This window comes from Eubalaena glacialis, chromosome 4, assembly GCF_028564815.1.
Source record: "Eubalaena glacialis isolate mEubGla1 chromosome 4, mEubGla1.1.hap2.+ XY, whole genome shotgun sequence".
NCBI lineage: Eukaryota > Metazoa > Chordata > Mammalia > Artiodactyla > Balaenidae > Eubalaena > Eubalaena glacialis.
This window is the reverse complement of record NC_083719.1, coordinates 42,265,507-42,290,567: the sequence shown is the minus strand read 5'-3', so window position 1 is coordinate 42,290,567 and position 25,061 is coordinate 42,265,507. Positions and strand designations below refer to the sequence as shown.

General features: G+C 40.6%; 2 protein-coding genes across 5 annotated transcripts in view; both read left to right on the top strand.

Moving 5' to 3' along the window:
* The window catches only part of LOC133090510 (chondroitin sulfate proteoglycan 4-like), a 57,118-nt gene extending 45,196 nt beyond the window's left edge, over positions 1-11,922 (top strand). Inside the window, exon 6 of the mRNA XM_061188944.1 lies at positions 11,840-11,922. The gene's annotated coding sequence lies outside the window, so the exon portion shown is untranslated. The remainder of the gene's footprint in view (positions 1-11,839) is intronic.
* Positions 11,920-25,061, top strand: part of LOC133090803 (chondroitin sulfate proteoglycan 4-like) — a 34,970-nt gene continuing 21,828 nt past the window's right edge. For 3 of the 4 annotated variants that reach the window (XM_061189257.1, XM_061189255.1, XM_061189258.1), the window contains exons 1-2: positions 11,920-14,311; positions 16,152-16,602. In XM_061189257.1, the coding sequence (XP_061045240.1) occupies positions 11,985-13,892 (1,908 nt within the window). In that variant the 5' untranslated portion in view covers positions 11,920-11,984 and the 3' untranslated portion in view covers positions 13,893-14,311; positions 16,152-16,602. Of the gene's footprint in view, positions 14,312-16,000; positions 16,053-16,151; positions 16,603-25,061 lie in introns of all 4 variants that reach the window. The other variant, XM_061189256.1, reaches the window with a different exon arrangement.

Here is a 25,061-nt window from a genome sequence, read left to right as displayed (position 1 = left end):
ACAATAGCCAGGACATGGAAGCAACCTAGGTGTCCATCATCGGATGAATGGATAAAGAAGATGTGGCACATATATACAATGGAATATTACTCAGCCATAAAAAGAAATGAAATGGAGGTGTTTGTAATGAGGTGGATGGAGTTAGAGTCTGTCATACAGAGTGAAGTAAGTCAGAAAGAGAAAAACAAATACAGTATGCTAACACATATATACGGAATCTAAGGGAAAAAAAAAAAAAAAAAAAAAGAGGTCATGAAGAACCTAGTGGCAAGATGGGAATAAAGACACAGACCTACTAGAGAATGGACTTGAGGATATGGGGAGGGGGAGGGGTGAGATGTGACAGGGTGAGAGAGTGTCATGGACATATATACACTACCAAATGTAAAATAGATAACTAGTGGGAAGCAGCCGCATAGCACAGGGAGATCAGCTCGGTGCTTTGTGACCACCTAGAGGGGTGGGATAGGGAGGGTGGGAGGGAGGGAGATGCAAGAGGGAAGAGATATGGCAACATATGTATATGTGTAACTGATTCACTTTGTTGTAAAGCAGAAGCTAGCACACCATTGTAAAGCAATTATACTTCAATAAAGATGTTTAAAAAAAAAAAAAAAAAAAAACGATATACTCTAAAAATTGAATGATCTATCTTGATCAGGCAACAATTTCTAGTATAGACTTAAACTTCTGAGAATAAAATCACTCACATTTTGGTCTAAAAAAAAAAAAAAAAAAAAAAAAAGAGTCAGTTCCAGCCCATAACGTGGTAAGTGTCCAAGGGGGAGAGTGCTTTAGGCACCTGATGGCTGAGTCCTCTTTCATACCTTTACCATAAAGGACTAAATTCTTTCCAGCTCTCTACCTCCCTCAGCTGGGGGAGGCAAGAACACCATATCATTTGCACATAAAACCTATACCCTTTTTTGCTTTTGATGGATAAACAAAAATGACCATTTTTTTGTTTTTGTTTTTTTCCGCTATAGCTGTTTTCATACTTAATCATAATTATTTTTCTTATTGAAGTAGAGTTGATTTACAGCGTTGCACCCATCTCTGCTGTACAGCAAAGTGACTCAGTTATACACATATATACATTCTTTTTTTATATTCTTTTCCATTATGATTTATCACAGAATATTCAATATAGTTCCCTGTGCTGTACATTAGGATCTTGTTGTTTATCTGTTCTAAATGTAATAGTTTGCATCTACCAACCCCAAACTCCAGTCCATCCTCCTCCCTCCCCCACTTCCCCTTGGCAACCACAAGTCTTTTCTCTATGCCTATGCGTCTGTTTCTGTCAAAAATGACCATTTTAATCAGTGGCTCTGGATGGTTATAGCTTGTGAAAGAAATCTAGATGTTCTCCATTATGCTTAATATCATCCTTTAGCAAAGTAATTGTGGGGAAAACATTTGTTATGTTATAGCTCAAAATACTTTCTTATCCTGGAATAAATTCATGATTTTCAAACCATACCATCTCAACCTACCAAGATAAACATGTAACATCTTGTTTTTCACCATAATATTACATCTGCCTAAAAGGGAAAAAGCTAAACCACAAAAACTTGTGCTGAAAATCTTATATCCTGAAGAATTAAACATACAAATACCCAGAGAAGGTGAATCATCAAATTTTAAAATGAAATGAAAGCTTTTTACAAATTTAGAGAAATTATTGTTCATTTCAAAGAATGTATGAACGAAGCACATACATTGACTTCTCTAAAGCACTAATCTCTTCCTTGTAGAGCACAGGGCTGTGATTTTCATTCCAGCACTTGTTTAGATAATTTAGAATCATTAAAAAGCAAAGTGTTCTGGTTTTGAGGTTTATGACGCCTGGCCTTTTTGCTTTTCCATAAAGCCAGTAATTGCATTTTAGCCATTGTGCTGTTGTGGGTAGATCATCCATCTTCGTCTCTGCCTGCTGCTGCCACACAGATATAGGTTTCCAGGACCACATTTAGAAAATAATATAATCGATTCTGGGTTATGAATTTTGTCTAATTACCCCCTCTTCTAGACTCTGAAGACAACACGTACATTTTAAGAAATTGCGAACACATTTCCCATAGGACAGAAGCTAATTTATTACAACTTAATGGAGAGTGCAATGGGATCATTAAACTTTGGCCCTTTAATTTTCTGAACAGAGAAGGATAAGTTTCTTTGTGTTAGTGATCACTCCGCTTTCTTGGGGTCTGTTCAGTGACAAGCTCAATGGCAACTAGACTCAGTAGTCATTTTGAACATTTTCCACTAGGTTTTTGTTTTGGCAGTTTTGGTTTGGCCCTCACGGTTCACTGAATTATGTGCTAGCATATTTTTCCATGTGTAGAAACTATTGTATTGCATTGTCACTTAGCCACCTATTCATTGTTCAAACAAAATTGGCTGATGTGTCCTAGTCCAATGGCTTTGAATAACCAACAACGTTTCTTTCTCTTAAACTGTTGGCTCTTTCTTTGAAAAAGCAGATAGAACTAAATCCCATTTCAGTGAGTGTGGTTTATCCTTGCTCTTTGTAGTAATTTCCTAAGGCTGCTGTAATAAATTACCACAAACTTGGTGGCTTAAAACAGCAGAAATTTACTATCTCATAGTTCTGGAGGCCAGAAGTTGGAACTCCATTTCACTGGGCTGAAATCAAGGTGTCAGTAGGACCATGCTCCTTCTGGAGGCTCTACTAGGGGAGAACTCCTTCTTCCTTCTTCCTTCTTCCAGCTTTTGGTAGCTGCCAGCATTTCCTGGCATGTGGCCCCATCACGCCAATGTCTGCCTCCATGGTCACGTCGCCTTCTCCTTTTCTGTCTGTATCATGTATCTCTCTGCCTCCCTCTTGTAAGGATGTATGTGATTGCAGTCAGGGCCCACCTGGATAACCCAGGATACTCTTCCAATCTTAGGAACCTTAACTTAATCACATCTGCAAAGTCTTTGGCATGTAAGGTAACATTCACAGGTTCAAGGGATATCTAATATCTTTGGTGGACATTTTTAGCCTACTACATTCATATATAACAAAAGTAAGGTGTCCCATACTCTTTTATAATGAATCACCTCTTACATGATCTCACTTGGTAGTTTTTAAAGAGCTCCATGCTTGTAATGGTATAAGGCCTATGAGAATCTATATCTACTTTCATATAAATGTGGATTTGGACCTCTCTGCCAGGTAGGGCTGTAGATGGATATATTGCTAGGCTCCTTGAAAAGCTTTTTGTTCTAATATTTTTATGCACAGACTGACCCAGTATGGAGGGGCATGGGTAGTTATTTGGACCTGGCTTTCAATTGCCCATTTCTAGCTGGATATTTCCAGATATCACCATTTAGGAACTTAAGTTTCCTAAAATGCCTCTTCTGTCCATTTCCACTAAGGGGAATTATTCCTGGGACTTACCCCAGTACCATTTTGTTTAGCCTGATACCTGGGCACCCTCTAATCTGTGGCACGCTGGACTGCCCCGGACTTCTAACCTCTTCTGGGAATCTTGAACTCTCCAGGCCCGGCTGCTCTCTGCAAACATGGTGGCACCAGTCCTGGTGGAAACAAGAAAGGGCACATAGAAAGGAGTCATTTCTCTGAGCTCATCCTTCAGGAGCACAGGAGCTTGTTGTTTTCCAAATCTTAGCCTTTAGGACTTTTTGGTTAACCTACACGGAACCTCAGAGACTGTATCTTTTTGAACTGTTTGGCTTTCTGTAGTCTCCTTTCCCCATGATTATCTGCCCAAGATAGAGATTTTTTGGCCAGCTCTCTTTCCCTTTCTCCTTCTGGCCAATTATTGTCCTGCTAGAGACTTGGCCCTTTGGCAAAGCCATCACGTTGTGGAGAATCAAGCGAGTGGACTGCGTGTCCCTCCTTCTCCCTCCCTTTTCACCCAGTTGACCCTAAGATAATTTGGTTACTCTCGTCTCCAGTGGGAATTTCAAAGCTGTGATTGACTTTTAGGCCCCGCTCTGGGAAAGATCAGTGTAAAGGACTCATGTTCTGGTTTTCTTATCAGGATTATGGGGGGCTATATTTAGAAAGACCCCTGGAATGAAGTTATAATCCAGAGCTTTCTAGCCCTGCCTATTGGCCAAGCTTGACAATTTTATTCTCCAACACTCAGTTCTGACCACATGTACTTTTAGACAGGAATTGTCCTTAGCCTGGAGCCAGGTGGAAATTCCTTTCCCCTCATTCCTACCCTCTTTCCCTCAATGTCCTATGAGAAAGTCTACCTGATCTACAATGGCAGTTGCGAAGAACTGGAATACAACCTTCCCTTAACTTGCCATTTGTAATAGATACAATATGTGGAGTTATTTCTCTGAATCCTTAAAAGCTCTGGCCAATAGTGACTGTCCTAGACAGGCCAGACTACAATGGCATTTGTCTGCCCTAGTCATACCTACCAACTGACTTTCCCCATTACTAGACTCCTTGGGGTTGGAGAGCATGTCTTGTAAATTTCTGGTTGACCACAGTCTCACTGAGCTTTCCACACATAGGTACAGTGCAGTGGAAAAAGTACGAACTCTGGAGTCGCACAGGACTAGATTAAAAACTGGGTTCTTGCACCTATTGGCTAGAGTGAATTATTTAAATTTTCTGAGCCTCAGGTTTTTAAAAAATATGTCAATGGACACAACAATCTCCCCTAAAACAAAATTAAATAAAACGAGTTACATAATGTGCCTAGCAGAGTGCCTGGCATATTATTTAGGGCACAATTAAAGTTAGGTATTGTCAGTGTGTTTTTGTTAAATAAATGGGTAAGAAATGTCTTGGATTGCCTTATTTCTACTGCTTCATGATGTAAATGTATACTTTATAATTAAATTTTGTAAAGTACTTTTCAAGTAGTTTATTTATTCATTAAACAAATATTTATTGAAATGCCAAATGTAGAATGGTGAACTAATACTCATTTACAAAGCAACTGGAAGTAAGCTTCTGAACTATGTGCTAGGATTCCAGCCTACAAATTCCTTTGTTTTATGGGAAAATATTTATTTTATTAGACATATTTTAGAACTTTCTGATTGCTTAATATTCTCAGGCCATGATTCACTATAAAAATGAGTATAGCTTTCCAAATGTAAGGAATTGGTTAGTGAGGACTTAGATCCTTTTTTGAAAGACCTAGAAATGCCCAAGGCCTGCCATTTTGAACATTGATATGGCAACAGACCAATTAGGTCAAATGCATATCTACAAGTGAGATATTATTCTATATTTTAGTGCATAAATGGAGGCTCAGTGAGATTAAATGACTTGCATAAAAGCCACAGAGCTGGCAGTTGGTAGCATTTGTATTTGACTTTAGGTCTGATCAATCCAAGGTTCAAATTCTACTACACTCCTATACTTCGATTTTTATATTAATGAATGTCCTTTTCCTTCTTGGAGGAAGAACGGTAGTAATTCAAGCAGTTGGAGCCAAAATGGCCCCAGTAATGTGCTCTAAAGAAAGAGCTCTTATCTACAAGCCTGAAGATCTGGCTTCTGGTCCCATCTCTGCTCCCAGCTAACCCTGCCACTGGGGGGAGGGAGAGGAATTGAAACCGAGAAGGACCCTTGGGGCCCCTGGGCACGGAAGCCTTTTTTGTCCCCTGTTTCTTGTAAGCAAAACTCCAGCCTCCATGACCTTCCCTGAGTTCCAAAGGGCAGATTCGAACAATTGCTAATCAAGGGAGGAGCAGCCAAGAAACCACCTGAGGCCAGATTAAAGGGACCAGAGAAGCTCATCAAGATTAGGAGACAGAGACCACCTGAGACGAGATTAAAGCATCACAGGCCCTGCACACACCCAAATCCTGTCAGCAACCCCACCCTTGAACTATTGCTATAAACTCTTCGTGAAATCCTCCCAGGTTGGGACACATAGTTTTTGAGGGCAGGAGCCCGCTGGGTCCCCCTTTGCCTGGCAAAGCAATAAAGTTATTCTTTTCTGCTTCACCCAAAACTCTGTCTCTGAGATTCATTTCGGCACCAGTGCAGAGAGGCTGAGCTTTCAGCGTCAGAATTACCTGGAATCCCAACTTCTCTGAGCATCTCAGTAGCCTCTCAGCTGTAAACTTTGACCCATCACACAAAAGTCAATAGGGTCCCTGGCCATCTGAGAACCAAATATGTCTCTTTAGCCTCAGACAAATGTTTTTCTTTGTGGTTCTATAGGAATCAAGGGGCGATCCAAGGGATGTTATCATATTATCCCTTCTAGTAAAAGCACTACTCTGAGAAGGTCTAGGACTTGGAACCACATATCCACCCATTCATAGGTCAGGTAGGAATACAGCCTCATTAAAGTCCTAGAGAAATGGACCAAGTTGGAGGTGGTGAAGGGTGGACCATGTTGGGATAGGCAATAACCACTTCTTGATTTCATAGCGCCCAAGGCATTTGTGGGTTCCTTCTCCCATTCTGCATGTACTGAGTCATCAGAGAAAAGGGACTATTGGTCCGTTCTTGAAGTTGGTATAGTAAAACACCATGGGATTTACTTTTTTAAATTATTATTTTAACTTTTTATTTTGAAATAATTTCAGACTCAGAACAGTCGCAAAAGAATACAAAAAATTCTCTTATACTATTCATCCATATTCACCAAATTTTAGCATTTACTGCCTTTTATCTACCTTAGCTTTATCATTCTCCCTACACACACACACACAACTTGAAATTTTGAGAGCCAGTTGCAAACATGATGCCCCCTTACTACTGTATTTAGTAATATATTTATATTTATTTGCCTCTCTGTTTAGTACATTTATATTTAGCTCTGTATAGTTCCTAAAAACAAGGGGCCATTCTGTTATATAACCACAGTATACTTTTCAGCAGCATGAAATTAACACTGATACAATGCTATTTTATAATCTATAGACCTTAGTCAAATTTCACAAGTTGTTTCAGTGAATGTCCTCTATAGCAAAGGAAAAACCCATAGCATAAAACATAGCATTTAGTTCTCAGGAGCCTTTAGTCTCTTTAATCTGGATCCATTCCGCAGTCATGTTGACTTTTGTGACCTTGCCATTTACTGAAGAGAACAGGCCAGTTATTTGTAGGAAGTCTCTCAGTTTGGTTTTATCTGATGTTTCCTCATAATTCAGGTTATGCATTTGGGGCGGGAAAGCCATGAGAGAGGCTGGGTTCTTCCCAGAGCTTCCTGTCAGGAGGCACTGGTGCTCGCTTTGCCCTGTCACTGACGATGTTTTCTTTCATCAGTTGGTCAAGTGCTGTCCTTTAGGTTTCTCCACTGTGAAGGTAGTATTTTCCCCTTTGAATTCTATAAGTATCTGTGAGGAGATACTTTAGAACTATCTAAATATCCTGTTTCTCATCACAATTTAGCTCACTAGTTTTAGCAGCCATTTTAGGATTCTTGCCTGAGGCATTTATTACTAGTTGGTTGTCAAATGGTGATTTTTCTAATTTTCTGTTTTTCCTTCTACACTGGAATTCTGCACCATTGAATTGCTAATGAAATTCCAGAAAGACTCTGTAAAAGAGAAAATATCTGAGCTAATCTAAATCCACAGGAAATAAAAACACCCCTCTCCCCTCTCCTTAATCCCAGAGCCCAGGTATTCTGCTAAGTGGCTTATCTGTCTATATTTAACACAGTGGAAATACACAGAGCTGTTGGAAGTTGTTCCTAAGGCTACTTTCTATTTAAGGTAACAAATAATTCCTAATCTTCTCTGAGAACCTTCTCTCCTCAGGTTGACCCTATACTTTTTTCTCATAAAGTCTTGGTCTTATTATTTTCCCTTTCCTGGCCCTCTCCCAGTACACAAACACACACACACACACACACACACACACACCATAAAACCTGACTCTTAAAGCTGGTGAAGGTAAAGCTGTTTTCTAAACATTAGAGACTCTACTCACGTCAAACCTCTTTCAGGGCATGACTGGCAAATTGACATTCCAAAGGCGCCCTTACTCCCTTTGACTTCTAGCTCAGCACTTTCAGTTACCTGCTATCTGGTCTTAAAGCTCAGACACTCAAGGTGAATCTAATTCATTTCTCTCTCTCACTCTCCCATGTAAAATAAGTCACTTTGTTTTCCACAATTTCTCACTCTTAAAATGACTTTTCAAAAATAGAACCTAAAACAGACCTCTCCTCCACAAGGCTCCTGAAATACACAACTATGTTTAAGACTCTTCCCCAGTTACTTCCTTCAGAAGATTTCTGACCTTCATCACCACTCTTCCCATCTATGAGAACCATTCTTTCCCTGGGACAGTCATTCTCCTTACAGTAGATATCGGAAGATCTTAGATTATTCTAATAACTTGTTATATTTTTTTAGGGAAGCTAATTTTCACTTAATACCAGAGGAGCAATGAGCACGAATGACCTGCATCCAAGAAAACCTTCCCTCCTGGTTAATAGACTCTGTTACTTTTAATATTAAGAAACTGGATCTCTTTTGCCTTATAATATTGTGACTCTTAAGCATAACGGGAACCTTTAAGGAACCATCCTCTGGTCTGAAATCCATGGCACAGTCACCCGCTTCTAGGAGGAGGAATATATTTATGATTGATCTTTTGTCATAAATCTTAAGCTAGGAATAGAAATGGTAGATCTACTAAATAAAACTGACTTTATTCCCCAGGAGCTTCTGGGGAATTAAGTTACTAGTTAGTACCAGAAATTACTATCTTTGGAGAAACTCCAATTTCTCACGAGTAACCTTGCTTTTCCTATTAGGAAATATTGAGAGATGATATATTCTTCTCCCCACTTAAAATCCCCAAGTGACAGCACTTCCTTGCTTTATCCTTGAATAGGATAATAAACAAAAAATCTCCTCAACAACAGTTTTGGCCACTCTGGGAACATAGATCTTTTCTTCCATGAAACTCACTAGTCAAAAGCCTTTCTGGTTCTAGATACATCCACTGTAACGAGCAGAGAGTCAGAGCAATGCATCACCAAACCTCTGTTAATTAATACAGTACAGTCATCACTACATATCTGCAGGGGATTGGTTCCAGGACAACCGCCCCCTCCTCCCCCACTGCCATGGGTACCAATATCCGAGGATGCTGAAGTCCCTTATGTAAAATGGAATAGTATTTGCATATAACCTACACACATCCTTCTGTATACTTTAAATCATTTCTAGATTACTTACAATACCTAATACAATATAAACGCTATGTAAATCCTTGCCAGCATGTGGCAAATTCCAGTTTTGCTTTTTGGAACTTTATGGAATTTTTTTTCCAAATATTTTTGATCCACGGTCGGTTGAATCTGTGGATATGGACCCTGTGGATATGAAGGGCCATATTTCCGATACTGGCTGATGAAACAAACTCAACTTCTCTCTAAATTATGTGATAATTTATCCTCGGCACGTTTGACGTGGACACTCAAGTACTTCGGCAGAACCTACCTGTAAGTTCAGATATTATAACAGATAGCAGGTCAGAAAAAGATGTGACCTATAGGAATTAAGGGTCGAATATTTTCTCTCTAGCCTTCCCTTCTGTGGTTGCAGTTTTAGAACATTCAATCACTGCTGTTGAGGGAAGGACTGTCCCCATGGTATCTGGACAACACAACACTGGGTAGAACCCATCTCCATCCGATGAGATAAAAAGGACATTGATAGGCCACAGGCATTAGGGACTTGGATTACATCCTGAAAAATATCTTAAGCCAGGTGGGGCAGTTTGAAAATCAATGAAAATAATACTTGCGATGGAATGAAATACATCATATATTAAAATTCATGAGTTGATGATTCTTAAACAAACAAAGAGAACAATGTTTGGAGATTGGAGCCAGGGGACTCATCTTCTGAAAAATGATATATAAAGGGAAAGAATCAAACACTTATCCTGTCTTTCCTGCATGTACTGTGCAACCAAATAGCTGATAAGAGAAAGTTCTTTATAAATAGAAGAATTGCAGATAACAATGAAGAAGGAATGATAAGATAAATAATATCAGTGTTTTGCCACTGCAAAAATAATGAGTTTAGGCAATTGTATCAATGAGTATGTAAAACTATTAGTTGATAGGCTTATGGGGAACTTTAAGATAGTTGGATCAATCTGGCAGCACTTGAAGCCACTTATCAATCTTAACACATCCAAAAGAGAAGCAGCCCAGCATTATTTTGCCTTGCGATGCAATGCAAGAGGAAATATACAATACAACATGTAAAACATTCTTACCAAAAAATTGAACCTGATTCTTATTAAGCCTCTAGATTTAACCGGTAGTATATAGGAAATATAGGGACCAGAGGAACATGCTAAACAACACCATATGGATGCAATCAGCAAAATCCAGAATGTAGGAAACTCAAAAGACAAATAACCCAAGTTCTTCAGCAAATAAATTACAAGAAAAAAATTAGAGAAAGGGAACCTATAGATTAAAAGAAACCAATAAGAAGTACCAAACAAATGTGAGGTGTGGATTTAGGATCCTGACTCAGAGCAGCTATGTTAAAAAAAAAAAAAAAAAGACATGTACTAGACCACCAGAGATATTTGAACACTACACTAACTGAATATTTGAAAAAAGTCATCTTTTACTAATACTAGAGCATTTACAGATGAAATGATATGATGTCTGTGATTTGCTTCAAAATAATCTCTTGGGCAGAAAAGTGGGTAGGAGTACATATGAAGCAAGATTGGTTGGGAGCTGGTAGTTATGATGCTGACATGGAAGTGAAGGTTCATTATAAACTTTTTATAATATATATACCTTAGGCATTAGTCATCTCAGAATCAATGTACTTTTCTTTCTCTGATAAGTAGATCATTTTGGTAATAGAATCACTTAGGTTTGACCAATAAGTTAGCACACTTTTAATGTTCCTGAATTTGCATGGAAATGTGCAGTAGTTTGAGGAGGGGTAGAGTAAACCCTGAAAAGACATGTATCTCCTCCAATTAGGATATATGTTCATTCTCGTATTATCCCTCAAACCAGGGGCTGATTTTTCTTACTATCTGGCCAGGTCAGTGAGCAGCTGATATTATACCAGCATGTAGACTGGGAAAACACAGGCTGGACTGCAGAAGACTCTTTCATGTTCACAGTGTCCTCCCCACCAGCAGCTCTAGGCCCTGAGGAGTTTCCTATAACTATTTCATATGAAATTAATGAACCTGGTCGGCAGAGTCGTTTGCTTGCAAATAGAGGTAATTCCACCATGATATGGTCAGTACCTTATCTCTAATTATTAAAGTAGGGACAATTTGGAAATACATCTTTTCCTTTTTAATTGTCAATGCCAATGTATCCACCTTTGAAATAAAACTTATATGGCTATAAAAACTTATTTCTTTATGTGTGCTCTTTCTCTGGGCCTCTGCTTTTTCCTCTCATATGCCTCAATAGTTGTAGTGGGGAAGGATGGCAAATTAGCTTTACAAAATTCTTATTTGTACCTCCAAATGGGGACTTCACCATGCCCATGACTGAAAACTGTTGATGGAAAATGAAAATAACAAATAGGGCAAGTTCTTGAAAGGAAAGGGGTATTGGAAGCTGCACCTGTTTCCATGGCAAGAGAAAGTGCAGTAGTAGGTAAGTTAGGAGATGAACACGTTATAAGTGAATCTCAAGGTTTTAAAACTCTCTTACTTGAAATGTTGACTTAATAGTGTGGGCGTGTGTATTTAAAATTTACTTTTTTCGTATGCCTTGGGTAGCAATGCTAATTCAGGTACCAAGGTGTTGTGAATTATCCACTAGGACAGGCAAATCTGAGGGAGAAAAAGTCTTACAGCTGTCATTTGAAAATTCTAACGAGATGCCACTTTGGTCTTTACGTTTGTTTTTAACAGGAGCTGTTGTCAAGGAAGGAGACAAAGTTCTCATTGGCCAATCTAAGTTGGATGCTTCCACCTCTTGTTTAAATTGCCCAAATCTCAGCGTTCTTCATATGAAATTTGGTTCCAAGTTACATCTCTTCCTCACCATGGAACTATTATGATTGGAGAGAGAAATATTACCAAAAGCAAACCCAATTTCTCTCAGTATGTAATTAATAAACTTGGAATCACATACCTTCACTATGACTCTGAATCACTAGCTGATAATTTTACCTTCGCTGTTTGGCCCAACCAAAAGAACAAGTCCACCACTAAGCCAGAGGCTGACTTTCTTGAAGAGATGTTTAACATCACTGTCACTCCTATAAATGACCAGGCACCAGAATTAAAGACAAAAGGGCTTCGGTTGAAAGTTCTGCAGGGCAATAGGTTGGTTTTAGGACCTGAAAACCTAAAAGTGGAAGATCCAGACAGTCCTCCAGAGGAGGTCAGATATATGATCATCCGTAATCCTAATAATGGCTTTTTGGCAATGGGTCACCGTCCACACATACCTGTTCACCATTTCACACAAGCCGACATTGATAACTCTCAGGTGTGGTTCATACAAGATGGAAGCCCATTCTCCAGAGTGTTTTACTTCAGTGTGACCGATGGCCAACACCGCCCACTCTACAAGCTCTTCCACCTGGATGTCATCCCCATCTCCATCACCCTTGTGAACCTCACTGACCTACTTCTCCCACAGGGCCAGACAACCATTCCCATCACCAGTGCTTACCTGTCAGCAGTGACCAATGGGAGGAGCCCCCAAATCACTTACAAGATAACATGGCCCCTCCAACATGGGTATCTGCTCGTTGAAAACCAGGTGGTCATCAGCTTTGGACAAGAGGATCTGAATTCAGGAAAGCTCTCTTACCACATGACAAACCTCACTGCCTCAGAGGACCAGCTACGGTTCTCACTGTTTACATCAGAAAGCAACCTGACAGGAGAAACACTGTGCATCAGGGTGCAGCCTTTACTGCAGGTTATGTCAAATCTGACAATTGCCAACAGAGTGGCCCATCAGCTGAGAAGAAAGGACCTTGATGCTACTGAGCTTGCTAATAGGACTAACAGTGATCCCAAATTTGAAGTGACAGAACCCCCCGTCCATGGCAGACTTGTTCGAAGAGTGGCCCGGGGCACTGCAATGGAAGACACGACTCTGTTCACTCAGAAGGATGTTGACCAAGGACTGTTGATGCTCGAGCCACATGCCAATCTAACCGGCACCGATAGGCTGAATGACTCCTTCACGTTCCTGCTCAGGGCAGCCCACGTACAGCCAGCGACAGGTTGTCTCCCCTTCACCAAAGTGCCACCTGACCCCTTTCTTTTGCAGACTTTTACCCCTGATGTTTTTTCTTTAGTAGTCACTGCAGATAACCTTGTGACTTCAGGTCTCTCTCAGGAAAAGCTTGTGGTTTCCTCAGGACCTACAGCACAGACAGGAACTCTGGGGAAGCTGACCCAGACCAGATGGAAGGAAGCAGATCCCTGGGGACGACACAGTGGTGAAGAGCCCACTCTGGATGTCAAGGCCTCTCCCACCAGAGTCATTTGGCCACCAGATGCCACCAAAGCCAGCCCTGGGGCACCCACCCAGCCCAGGGAGGGCAGTCTCCTTCTGATAATCATCATACCATTGGCAGTGGTGGTCTTCCTGCTAATAGTAACTGCAGTGGCCTTGTGTGTCTGGCTGCTGGGCCAGAAGACAGAAAAGGCAAAACCTCTTATTAAGCCCCAGATCAACCTAGAACCCACACCCCCAGGTCCTAGGCCGGAAAGGAGCATAGCTGTTCCCACTGTCACAGTGACGGCTCTTCTAAAAAGCTCCAACAGTCCTCCGGTCAGTCTTTTCAGGGCCCCACAATGTGAGCACATGCAAAAATCTCCAGTCATTGAGCCAGTGGAAAAATGTGCTCCTTGGGAGACATGGGTGAATCTGGATCCTGACATGGTCAAGCTCTGCCAACAAACCAACCCAACATTGAAGCACAACCAGTACTGGGTGTAGACTGAGGGTGCTTGTTCCTTACTGACCACCTGCTGTGTGTCAGGTACTGGGATACAAAGACAAAGAAATGCTGGTTGGATCAACTGAGAAAAGCCCAGCCCTGCCATCCCTTGGTGTTCTGTTGTAGCTCCATAGTTAGGTGTCGGCAGGTGTTTACTGTAACTTTTGTACAACACTCATGTCATGGGCTGCCCACAATGAGCTTTGTGTAGCCTCTGCTGGACCTGATGCTCTGCGTGTACGTAAGATTTTGCCACTATTTAAACCCTTTACCAAGGTGTGACAGAACATGCTGGCCTGACTGCAGATTAACATGGGAGCTAGAGTTAGTGGAGGAAGGCTTTGACTGTTTTTCACTGAGGATTCACTCTGAGTGATTCAACGAGGAAGTACAAGAGCTGTTTCTGCAAGTAGGAGAGGTAATTTATCATATCAGTGAGTTGGTTTCTAGTGTTTTTCTGTAACGACTTTTCCTCCTTGGAGTCTCTAGCTTTGACTTCTTAATGCAAGAAATGCCTTGGTGCTCCAGATAGTACGATAATCTGGCCCCCTTTGCAAGTATTCATTGAACACATTGAGTTTCATCAAGAGGCTCTGTCTATTCTGATTTGTAACATCAAGCCTATAGTACAAATATTATTTGAAGCCCTAAAGAATAGGTTTAATGCTTTTGTGATACCTCAGTATGGCTTCATTTTACAATGAACTGAAATAATGGCAAATTTGTATTTGACTTGTCTAGTTGAGCCTACCATTGGCCGACTCAGCTTCAGTTTCTGTAATTGTAAAATGGTGACATCAGTACTTCTATTAGTTAGGAATGCTTTGGGTAGCAAATCACAAGACATCTGCCACGAGTGGGGTTTAGGTTGCAGATTGGCAAACTTGCTCTGTGCAGGACCATATAGTAAAAATATTTTAAGTTTTGTGGGACACATATGGTTGCTTTTTAAAAATTTTTTAAAAATGTAAAAACAATTCTTATTTCCTGGATGTGACCCACAGACCATAGGTTTAGCTAAGCAATAAAAGTGTTCAATTATTTCTACAAACAAGCAGCCTGAGGTGGACATTCCAAGGCTGGTTCAACAGTTCAAAGATGTCGTTGGGAACTGAAGCTCTTTTGTTCTTTCTGCTTTACCTTCCTCAAGCTATTGGCATTTCACCCTTTTGTTTAGTTCCTTGTGATTGTGAGATGGCTGCTGAAGCTCCAAGCAGTACAGTCCCACTCAAAGGCAGAAATCCTAGTGGGGGGAAAGGAGAGACTTTTTCTTAGAGAGGATCTTATTTATTATTATTTATTAATATTTTTTAAAGTCTTGAGGCCTTCCCAAATATTTCCCCCGCTTTTTCATCTCATTGTCTAGAACTGAGCAACATGATTCCCATCCCTTGACCAACCATTGGCAAAGGGAAATGGGATTCACGTGACTGACATCTCTTCTGGGGCTGGGAGAGGATTCTGCCAGGTCAGAGATCAATGAATCAGCCCACCATGTAATTAGGGAAGGCTGGGAAATGGCAATTAGATAGGCAATGTGTAGGATCTACTCTTAAGTATTGAAATACTTGGGAAATTATTTAATCTTTCAAATTGGCATCTACTTTAATATCTCCTTTTCATATTTTAATGATTTTCTTAAAGCCAGTGTTTCTAGCGTGGGGGAGGAACTTCCCCCTAAGGGGCATTTGGCAATGTCAGGAGACATTTTTGGATTTCACAGCTGGTGCTGCTGGCATCTAATGAGTACAGGCCAAGGATGCTGCTAAATATCCGACATTGTACAAGACAGCCCCCATGGCAAAGAATTACCTGGCCCAAAATGTCAATAATGCTAAGGTTGAGAAACTCTCGTTAAAGCCATGATGTAGAGTTTTCTTGTATACCCAGCGAAGGATTAATAAACCCATTACCACGTCTAGGCAAAAAATTGTATTCTAAAAACAGAATGGAAGGGTGAAAATTCCATAGTATGTTTGAAATTGCTATTGGCTAATGGTAAACATGAACATTTTTTAGAGAATGTATTAAAAATCAAACAAAACTTGAACAGACTCATTTCTTTATATTCCTTGCCTAAGTAAAAACATTTGCCTTGTGTTAACAGGTGGAGCACATCAGGAGAAAAAGAAAAAAAGGGGGGTAGGATATTTACAAAGGTAAAGATGAGGTCAAAGTGTCCCCAAAATTCTGATGCCCCTGATGTGTTCCATATGGAAAAGGCTTTTTTCTCACCTTCTCCCTTTCTGCTCTTCTAGGTTGCTTTTCTCTCCCAACCCAATTTTAACTGTTCTTTGTGGAAACAGATTTCACAGTCCACAGAATAAATGGAAGCATAGCATATGTGGGCCTAGAGACAACTACCCTTGTCTTAGATCCTTGGATGTAATGCCACAGACAACTGTTGCCACCATCCCTGGCCGTGGACAACTGTTGCTGAAGAAGACTTCTCTACTCCTCTTCCAAAAGTGATTCCCTCCTGCATTTCTGGATTCCTCAATTTTATATAGCCCCCTCAAGTGTTTTTTGTATTTGATCGCTTTAGAAAGGAGGAGGAATGAGAGTCTTAACCCAAGGTTGGCTTGATCACTGTGCAACTCAGAACTGTTCTTAGGCCTGTTCTAAGCAGTTGGGCACTCAGAAGAAGCAGAATGGCAGTGCTTGAGTTTATACACAGAGAGAGAAGGCTGAGGAGCATCTTTGCATCCGGTAAGTGGGCCTTTGCTCTCCCTTGACTGGGCAAGGAGAATACCTGTTCTTTGCAGAAGAGCCAGACATACTTGGCTCTGTGACCATGTTGGCCTCTTCCTTGCTTCAGCCATAAAAATCTCTGGAGCTAGGACTACCAGCCTGGCCAAACAAAAAAGTCTGATTTCCTTCCTCTTTTTCCTGTTAAATCTGCAACTCCAGGCAAATAAATTTGGTGTCCATATTGGAATGAGACACACACAAATGCTTTAAAATGATAATTCACATTGTTTATGAGTGTGCCTGCTACAGTAAGGACATCAGTGTGAGATCCAGATGTCAAGAATCAGTCATTAATCATGTAATTCATATGGAGCTTGGGAAGATTTCTTCCAGAGGATCTGGAATAGTCTACCGATTTGCATATGGGTTCAATTTAAAAGGCAACAATGCCTATCATTTGGTGCTGGCTCAAATAAAACATGAAATAAAACATTTTGGCAAAGCCTTGTTTAGTGTTGGAAATTGAAAATCAGTCCGAAATGGTTTCTCCCATATGTAGAGCTATAACTGCATAGTCTCAATTCTGAATTCATAATGAATTTAGTGCTTCTTAAAAAATGACTGGTGATTTAATAAGTGGATATTAAGGGGTAATATCAGAAGAGTAGCTTATTTTGCTTAAGAGAAGGTATACTTTGGGGTGGGCTCGGAGTGGAGGGTCTAATGTTTTTCCATATCTGGAGGCTTTGGCAGATTCTAACCTTTCAGAGATCCTGCTCAGACACTTGGGGGTAATTCCTTAGAGTCGTGTATTAATTAGGTAAAATGGAGATGACACAGAAGCTGTTTTTCATATTTCTGAGGCTGAAGTGGACACATTGGGAGAGTGGATGGTAGGTAATGGGACGTGATGGAATATATCAGATGACATTCCCTGAATTTGGGGATGGGGCTGCACTACACACCTCCTGCATCTTTCAGAGGTGTTGTAATTAATAACGAGGTTTGGTTTGGACCTGTGTAGGGAGAGATGTGGGAATAAAAGTGGGCATGGAGCCCACTGTGTGGCATGCTGAATGCTGGAGACTTTGCTAGCCTGCTCAAGAACACCACTGGCTGTTTCATGGGGACCTGGAAGAGGCTGCCTTCTCGTAGTGATCTGCAAACATTTATTAGGCACCTACTGTATGTGAGATGCTAGATAGTTGGTACTGCTTCTAGATATTGAAGATGCAAGATTTTGTCCTGAAAGGAAATTTTTGGTCTGTTTCCTCTATTGGCTCCTCCAGAATCACACAAGGAATGCCAGGAGAAAAGAGGGTACAGAAAGAGGACAAAGGGAGACAGAGGTTAGGAAAGGGCTTTGTGTTTTTACTTGAAGCACTCTTAGGTAAATGCTGCCTACCCAGTGGTGCAGCAAGAATTAGGAAGCTCACTGGCCCATCAACCTCCACATTTCTCAGCCCGACCTTGTATATTCTCACAGACCTAGTGACATGGCAGTGTGGTTAAACAATAGACTCTGGGTCTGTTTTGGATCCTGGCCCTCTGCTTCCAAGCAGTGTAACTTTGAGTAACTTATTCAGTCTCTCTGAACTTTAGTTTCCTCAGCCAAAAAATGGGGATAATATTAGCATCTGTCTCTTTGGGTTTTGTTAGGATTTAGTGATATAATCACTTGATGTTAATATCATCATCATATGTGTACAGTATTTTCAATGCATCAGGCACTATACAAAGTGCTACAGAGGAATTTTCTTACCTAGGGTTTTAATGCATTTTAAAAGAATTAACACATTAAGTCAGTTGAGTAAACCAGAGGCTCATATTCTACCCAAAGTAGTGCATTACTGGCAGTGGAATTCCAGGTGGGTGATTTAGGGATAGATGAGTTGTTTTTAAGAAGAGGAGCTTCCCAAATGCTCATACTCTACCTACAGGCAGGGCTTTCCCCTTCATCTTTACGCAGAGCCTTGGCAAGAAAATGGATGAAGGAAAGAGCACGCCAGGAACACTCACAAGGGGCAGACTTGAGCTTGGAGGTATTGATGGTTCTCTATCTTGTAGGGGGTGCTGAGCTGCTGATAAAATACCCTGCACTGTTCTCTGCCTATCCAAGTAGCATCCAATCCCTACATCAACCAGCCTCTTGATTTTGAACACCTACCTCCTCTTCTTCCTCCCAACCCAGTATCTTCAGGCATTCATGAGCCAGTAATTTTCAAGTCCAAAATTGGCAAAGGACTGACACTGAAAAAAAATTAATATCCTTCCTTGGCAGAAAAAAAAAAAAAGTGCTGCTTACCATCACCATGATTTCATTTCTAAGGTAAGGAAGGAATCTTATAATAAAGAACCTTATGGAAAAAATAAGCAGCTTTATGAAAAATTCTCTCCTTTTTCCAGACTTGACCTTGGCCTGGAAAAACCTTAGCACACACCAGCAGGGTCAGGAACCCCCCTGCCTTGCCTATGGATGTGTGGTCAGAGCTGAAGGAGAGGCAAAGAAGAGGGAGCTCAACCCCTCAATGTCAGTGTTTCTTATGGAGATGTAGTCAGGAGTACGTGGTGTGTGTGCGTGTGTGTGTGTGTGTGTGTGTGTGTGTGTGTGTAGGAGTGAGGGTGAGGGTAATTTGCTACTTCAGAGTCCAGACAAGGCCAGCTTCATGGCCATGTACAACCAGTGCAGTCACACAGGGCCCACTCTCAGAAGGACCCTGGGCTTGGCTTATGCTCTGCTGTCACCACCTGGAAATTCTAATAATTTTGGAACAAACACCCCACATTTTCATGTTTCATTGGACCCTGAAAATCCTGTACCTGATTCTGAGACCTCACAGAACTTAGTTGAGAGTTGCATCAGACATCTCTTAAGCATTGTTTCAGATTCTCTGAAATTGGCTTCCTCCTCTAACTATGGCTGAGGCTACCAGTTCCAGTTCACAGCTATAAATGAGTGTATGGTGTGCCTTGTGCCTTCTACCCTGGGTCCCTCTGTCTTTACACCATGCCTGTGGGAGCTTTTGGTTGCACACCCCGGAAGTAGGGAGAGTTAACTCCCCACAAAACAGCCCTTGGCCAGTGGCAAAGTGGAGCTGACAAATAAATACTTCCTCCTTTCATCCCATGGGTAAACAGTTGTAAAATGCATTCTGTGAGGCTTCTCAGAGTGTCCAGAAGATTGAGCATAAAAACGTTGGTATGGACACTTCCAGTCCTGTTTATGAACCCTGTCTCTCTCACAGAGGAGCCTTTGCTTTGGAGGAAACCTAGGCTAAAATAATAGTTCACATTCTCCTAGTATTGTGTGCTCCAGGACTATGGACCCTGGGGCTCTTGGTTCCTGCATGAGCCTTAGGCACACAGTTACCCTCTGGATTACTTGCCTCTAGGGACCACTCCTTGCAGGACCCTTTATCGGCAGCACCCCAGGTCTGCAGGTGGGAGCCAGGAGGCCTTGTGCTGCTGGGAGCCTTGGCCATTTTGGCATCATGCTGAGAAACTAGGCTTTTCCCAAACCACCTTCTAGTTGAAAATCCCTTTACTCTTTTTTTTTTAATTATTATTTTTTATTTATTTATGGCTGTGTTGGGTCTTCGTTTCTGTGCGAGGGCTTTCTCTAGTTGCGGCAAGCGGGGGCCACTCTTCATCGCGGTGCGCGGGCCTCTCACTATCGCGGCCTCTCGTTGCGGAGCACAGGCTCCAGATGCGCAGGTTCAGTAGTTGTGGCTCACGGGCCCAGTTGCTCCGCGGCATGTGGGATCTTCCCAGACCAGGGCTCGAACCCGTGTCCCCTGCATTGGCAGGCAGATTCTCAACCACTGCGCCACCAGGGAAGCCCCTCCCTTTACTCTTAATTACAGTTAGTCTGCTGGTCATGTTAGGTCCCAGAAACAATAACTTGTTCACCACAACTTTTAGCAAGTCCAAGATTTTGTAATATTTTAAAAAGACTCCTCTGCATTTCATCTCAGCATTGCTTGTGTTTTTGCATAGCAAAAACTACATCAGCACTTAAAAAAAAAAATTACAGCTTTATTGAGATATTATTTACATACCATACAATTCATTCAAAGCATATAGTTCAATAGTATATTCACAGAGCTGTACAGCCATCACTATGCTCAATTTTAGAATATTTTCATCACCTCAAAAAGAAGCCCTGGGGACTTCCCTGGTGGTGCAGTGGTTAAGAATCCACCCGCCACATATACCCTGAGAAAACCATAATTCAAAAAGAGTCATGTACCAAAATGTTCATTGCAGCTCTATTTACGATAGCCAGGACATGGAAGCAACCTAAGTGTCCATCAACAGATGAATGGATAAAGAAGATGTGGCACAAGTATACAATGGAATATTACTCAGCCATAAAAAGAAATGAAATTGAGTTATTTGTACTGAGGTGGATGGACCTAGAGTCTGTCATACAGAGTGAAGTAAGTCAGAAAGAGAAAAACAAATACCGTATGCTAACACATATATATGGAATCTAAAAAAAAAAAAAAAAAAAGAAAGGTCATGAAGAACCTAGGGGTAAGACAGGAATAAAGACACAGACCTACTAGAGAATGGACTTGAGGATATGGGGAGGGGGAAGGGTAAGCTGTGACAAAGTGAGAGAGTGGCATGGACGTATGTACACTACAAAATGTAAAATAGATAGCTAGTGGGAAGCAGCCGCCTAGAACAGGGAGATCAGCTCCGTGGTTTGTGACCATCTAGAGGGGTGGGATAGGGAGGGTGGGAGGGAGGGAGATGCAAGAGGGAAGAGATATGGGAACATATGTATATGTATAACTGATTCACTTTGTTATAAAGCAGAAACTAACACACCATTGTAAAGCAATTATACTCCAATAAAGATGTTAAAAAAAAAAAAAAAGAATCCGCCCGCCAATGCAGGGGACACGGGTTCAAGCCCTGGTTCAGGAAGATCCCACATGCCGCAGAGCAATTAAGCCCGTGCGCCACAACTGCTGAGCCTGCGCTGTAGAGCCTGCAAGCCAAAACTACTGAGCCTGCGTGCCATAACTACTGGAGCCCGCGCACCTAGAGCCCGTGCTCTACAACAAGAGAAGCCACTGCAATGAGAAGCCTGTGTACCACAACAAAGAATAGCCCCCGCTTGCTGCAACTAGACAAAGCCCGTGTGCAGCAACGAAGACCCAAAGCAGCCAAAAATAAATAAACTAATAAATTTAAAAAAAAAAAAAGCCCTGTACCCATTGGCAGTCACTCTTCATTTACCCCCAAGTCCCCCAGTCCTAAGCAACTACTAATATACTTTCTGTCTCTATGGATTTGCCTATTCTGGACATTTCATATAGGTAGAATCATACAATACTTGGTCCTTTGAGACTGGCTTCTTTCACTTAGCATAATATTTGCAAGGTTCATCATGTTGTAGCAAGTATCAGTTCCTTTTTGTGGCTGTATAATGTTTCACTGTATGGATATACCACATTTATTTATCCATGCATCAGCTAATGGACATTTGGGTCATTTCCATGTTTTTTGGCTATTGTGAAAAATGATACTATGAATATTCATGAACCCGTTTTTTTGTGGCTATATGTTTTCATTTCTCTTGGATATATACCTAGAAGTGGAATTGCTGGGTGATATGGTAATTCTGTTTAACCTTCTGGGAAACTGCCAGACTGTTTTCCAAAGTGGCTGCCACATTTTACATTCTCACTAGCAATGTGTGAGGGTTCCAATTTTTATACATCCTCAGCAATACCTATTATTTGTCCTTTTGATTTTAGCCATCCTAGTGGGTATGAAGTGGTATCTCATTGTGTTTTTTGCTTGTTTGTTTGTTTGTTGTTTTTGACTGTGCCATGTGGCTTGCAGGATCTTAGTTCACTGACCAGTGATTGAACCTGAGCCCGGGCCCTGGCAGTGAAAGCGCCGAGTACTAACCACTGGACTGCCAGGGAGTTCCCTCATTGTGATTTTGATCTGCATTTTCCTGATGACTAATGATGTTGAACATCTTTCCATTTACTCATTGGCCATTTGTATATCTTCTTTAGAGAAATGTCTATTCAGATCCTTTGTTAATTGCATTATTTGTCTTTTTATTCTTGAGTTATGAGAGATATTTATATATTATGGATAGTAATCCTTATCAGATATGTGATATACAAAATTTTTCTCCCATTCTGTGGATTGTCTTTTTACTTTCTTGATGATGTGCTATGAAACACAAAAGGTTTTAATTTTGATGATGTCTAATTTATCTATTTTTTCTTTTGTCACTTGTACTTCCGATGCAGTATCTAAGAAAATATGTCCTAATCCAAAATCATGAACATTAATGCCTCTGCTTTTTTGTGAGAGTTTTATAGTTTTAGGTCTTAAAGTTAGATCTTTGACTCATTTTGAGTTCATTTTTATACATGGTGTATATGGTGTGAAATAGAGGTCCAACTTCATTCTACAGCATGTAGATATATATTTGTCTTAGTACCATTTGTTGAAGAGACTATTATCTCCCCATTTAATTGTCTTTGCTCCCTTGTCAAAAATGAGTTGAACATAAGAGGTTATTTCTGTACTCCCCATTCTAACTTATTGATATTTATATCTACCCTTATGCCAGTGCCATCGTGTCTTGATTACTATAGTTTTGTAGTAAGTTTTGAAATTGGGAAGTGAGTTCTCCAAGTTTATTCTTCTTTTTCAAGATTGGTTTGCCTACAAATAACATACAAGGGAATCACCGTAAGGTTAACAGCTGATCTTTCAGCAGAAACTCTACAGGCCAGAAGGGAGTGGCAAGATATTTTTAAAGTGATGAAAAGGAAAACCTACAACCAACATTACTCTACCCAGCAAAGATCTCATTCAGATTTGATGGAGAAATCAAAAGCTTTACAGACAAGCAAAACTTAAGAGAATTCAGCACCACCAAACCAGCTTTACAACAAATGCTAAAGGAACTTCTCTAGGTGGGAAACACCAGAGGAGGAAAAGACGTACAATAACAAACCCAAAACAATTAAGAAAATGGTAATAGGAACATACATATCAATAATTACCTTAGGGCTTCCCTGGTGGCACAGTGGTTGAGAATCTGCCTGCCAATGCAGGGGAAACGGGTTCGAGCCCTGGTCTGGGAAGATCCCACATGCCACGGAGCAACTGGGCCCGTGAGCCACAACTACTGAGCCTGCGCGTCTGGAGCCTGTGCTCCGCAACAAGAGAGGCCACGATAGTGAGAGGCCTGCACACCACGATGAAGAATGGCCCCCGCTTGCCGCAACTAGAGAAAGCCCTCACACAGAAACGAAGACCCAACACAGCCAAAAATAAATAAATAAAATTAAAAAAAAAATTACCTTAATTGTAAATCGATTAAATGCCCCAACCAAAAGACACAGGCTTGCTGAATGGATACAAAAACAAGACCCATATATATGCTGTCTACAAGAGACCCACTTCAGACCTAGGGACACATACAGACTGAAAGTGAAGGGATGGAAAAAGACATTCCATGCAAATGGAAATCAAAAGAAAGCTGGAGTAGCAATACTCATATCAGGCAAAATAGACTTTAAAATAAAGATTATTATTAGACTTTAAAGTAAAGAGACAAGGAAGGACACTATATAATGATCAAGGGATCAATCCAAGAAGAAGATATAACAATTCTAAATATCTATGCACTCAACATAGGAGCACCTCAATATATAAGGCAAATGCTAACAGCCATAAAAAGGGAAATCAACAGTAACACAATAATAGTAGACAACTTTAACACCCCCACTTAAATGGACAGATCATCCAAACAGAAAATAAATAAGAAAACAAGCTTTAAATGACACATTAGACCAGATGAACTTAATTGATATTTATAGGACATTCCATCCAAAAACAACAGAACACACTTTCTTCTCAAGTACACACGGAACATTCTCCAGGATAGGTCACATCTTGGGTCACAAATCAAGCCTTCATAAATTTAAGAAAATTGAAATCATATCAAGCTTCTTTTCCAACCACAACACTTATGAGACTAGATATCAATTACAGGAAAAAAATTGTAAAAAATACAAGCACATGGAGGCTAAACAATATAATACAAAACAACCAAGAGATAACTGAAGAAATCAAAGAGGAAACCAAATAATACCTAGAAACAAATGACAATGAAAACACGACAACCCAAAAACTATGGGATGCAGCAAAAGCAGTTCTCAGAGGGAAGTATATAGCAATACAATCCTACCTCAAGTAACAAGAAAAATCTCAAATAAACAAACTAACCTTACACCTAAAGCAATTAAAGAAAGAAGAACAAAAAACCCCCAAAGTTAGCAGAAGGAAAGAAATCATAAAGATCAGATCAGAAATAAATGAAAAAGGAATGAAGGAAACAATAGCAAAGATCAATAAAACTAGAAGGTGGTTCTTTGAGAAGATGAACAAAATTGATAAACCATTAGCCAGACTCATCAGGGAAAAAT